We start from the raw sequence: 2,059 nt of genomic DNA, 5'->3' as shown, positions 1-2,059 counted from the left end.
GACCGCTTTCCGGACCTCTTGAAAGAACCGTTGGGCAACGCTGGGTACAGGCATTCATTCCCATTTGCGGAGGCGATATCCAAGAGATGGCAATATAGCCTACTCTGCTCTTCCGGAACGGTATCCTCTCACCGGCCTCCGCGGCCATTGCTAATTACCTCCGGCCGTCTATGGCTCCTCGCAGTCACTACCGATCATTCTTTGGGCTGAGGAAGTGTCCTCTCCCGTAATGGGCGACCCATAACTTAGGTCCTTTTAAATAGAGTACTGTAACAAGAGAGCTTGACATAATATATTGCTCTCTCCTACTCTGGAAAGCCGATCACACATACATGATACTGAGATCAGTCACTTATTCCTTACAGGCCGCCTTAATAATATCCGCTGCCTATACACCATTGGATTTAATCCATTAGCGTGCTTCATTCCTGGAAAAACAAAAACGTGAGGGGGAGGGTAGTTTACCTTCTCACCGATCGCATAGACCGTAGACACAATGTGCGTTCCAGGGATCAACGGAATGATACTCGCATCCACGACCCTCAAATTCTCGGTTCCATAAACAATCAAATTGTGGTCCACTACGCCTCCAATCTCCCTTGGCTGCATGGCGGAAGTCCCGCTCGGATGGAACATCGTGGAGAGGCTATCCCTCGTAAATCTGCGCAGCTCCTCGTCCGTCTGCAGCGACGGCCCGGGAGTCAACTCGGTCGGAACGAGTTCCTGAATCGCTCGAGTCTGCACAACGCGGCGGCAGAAACGGAACGCTTCAATGAAGAGGTTGAGATCGACTGGGTTGCTCCCCGTGCGCAGGTCCACGATCGGGGCGGCAAGGGGATCCGTCGAGTTGATTTCTATGAAGCCACGGCTGAAGGGGTGAGTGATGGAGATGGAGAAGGGCATTTGGAAGAACCGGTTGGCACCGCTGAGCCACATATACTCCATTGCAGCTGTGTGCGTGCCCGCGAGCCTGTTTAGGAGGATTTGGCGGTGTTTTTGAAAACTGGCTGTTATCACTGGGTCGTAATCATTGCGGAGGTACTGGCCTGGCGCTTGGGTTGTGTAGGCGCCTAGCAGGGTCTCGGATTGGTTGGTGTAGGTGGACAGGGGGAGGAAAGCTACTGAGTTGGGGCTTCCGGCTGTCCATGGGCCTGGATTGTTTTGTTAAAGTTGATCCAAGTATTGTGGTCGGAGGGAGACTAACCTTCACGGGCTTTATAGAAGAGATCTTTAGACTCCGCATCCCAAGTTGCATTTTTCTCGAGATCAATAACTGAGTGTTCAACGTTGTCCACTGCTTACTTTCGATTGGAATTACGCTCAATTGTGGAGAGGAATACTGGGTACTTACGCTTTAGAGACATAGTACCAACTGCTCTAGCCCATCATATGTCAGCCAGAGAGCTAGTAGTCATACTTTGGGGTAGTCTCAAGGCACCACAGTGGGGTGCCAGAATCCCTGTGCGCATCAAGTGCGCCAGAGCACAGCGCGGGATAGAACTCTTGGGATATTTCGTTTGACTAATAAGAAGTTGGACTCACATGGGTGATCCTGGAGGTTCTGTCCGCTGGGCGCTCGGTCTGTTTTCAGCATACTCTGAACCTAGCACTAAAGTGCGGAGCAGCTTACACGCCAGGCAAATCTATTAATACTGGGATACCAAGTTTCTCCAGGAGACTCTTTTGTCCGATTCCTAAAAATAGGTATCAGGTCGGAGAGACTTACGGAGGAGTGGAAGAGAAACAAACCCGAGAGTTGTAATATCTGCGGAGTGTGAAGGGTCCCAGCAGAAATAATAACCTCTTTCTTGGCTTTTGCTATATATTTGGTAGCATCTCCAGGTTGAACATACTTCATTTCATGGTCATTAGAATTGAAAGTCTAACGCAGTCACGGAAACTCACTTCAACTCCACAGATTTTGATTCCTTTTCCGTCTTCTTCGTCACTGTCCTCAGTGATTATTTTGGTGACGTGTCTAGAAGTGTAAACATGCAGATTTTGTCTGGTAACAAAGTTTTCGTGTCTTGGCAGATTCCGGATGCATCCGAATTCGTGA

At 49.6% G+C, this 2,059-nt stretch overlaps 1 protein-coding gene across 1 annotated transcript; it reads right to left on the bottom strand.

Annotated features, from left to right (window-relative positions):
* Positions 1–352: 352 nt before the first annotated feature.
* On the bottom strand, positions 353–1,858 carry GSTUM_00007296001 (uncharacterized protein; the record flags this gene model as incomplete). The annotated part of the gene is made up of 7 exons (XM_002839313.1): positions 353–388; positions 466–1,151; positions 1,205–1,294; positions 1,352–1,377; positions 1,543–1,581; positions 1,631–1,694; positions 1,750–1,858. The coding sequence occupies 7 exons, from the start codon at positions 1,856–1,858 to the stop codon at positions 353–355; spliced, it is 1,050 nt and encodes a 349-aa protein (XP_002839359.1).
* Between the last annotated feature and the right edge of the window lie 201 nt (positions 1,859–2,059).

This window comes from Tuber melanosporum (assembly GCF_000151645.1).
Source record: "Tuber melanosporum whole genome shotgun sequence assembly, scaffold_34, strain Mel28".
Taxonomy (NCBI): domain Eukaryota; kingdom Fungi; phylum Ascomycota; class Pezizomycetes; order Pezizales; family Tuberaceae; genus Tuber; species Tuber melanosporum.
This window is presented reverse-complemented; position numbering and strand designations above follow the sequence as displayed.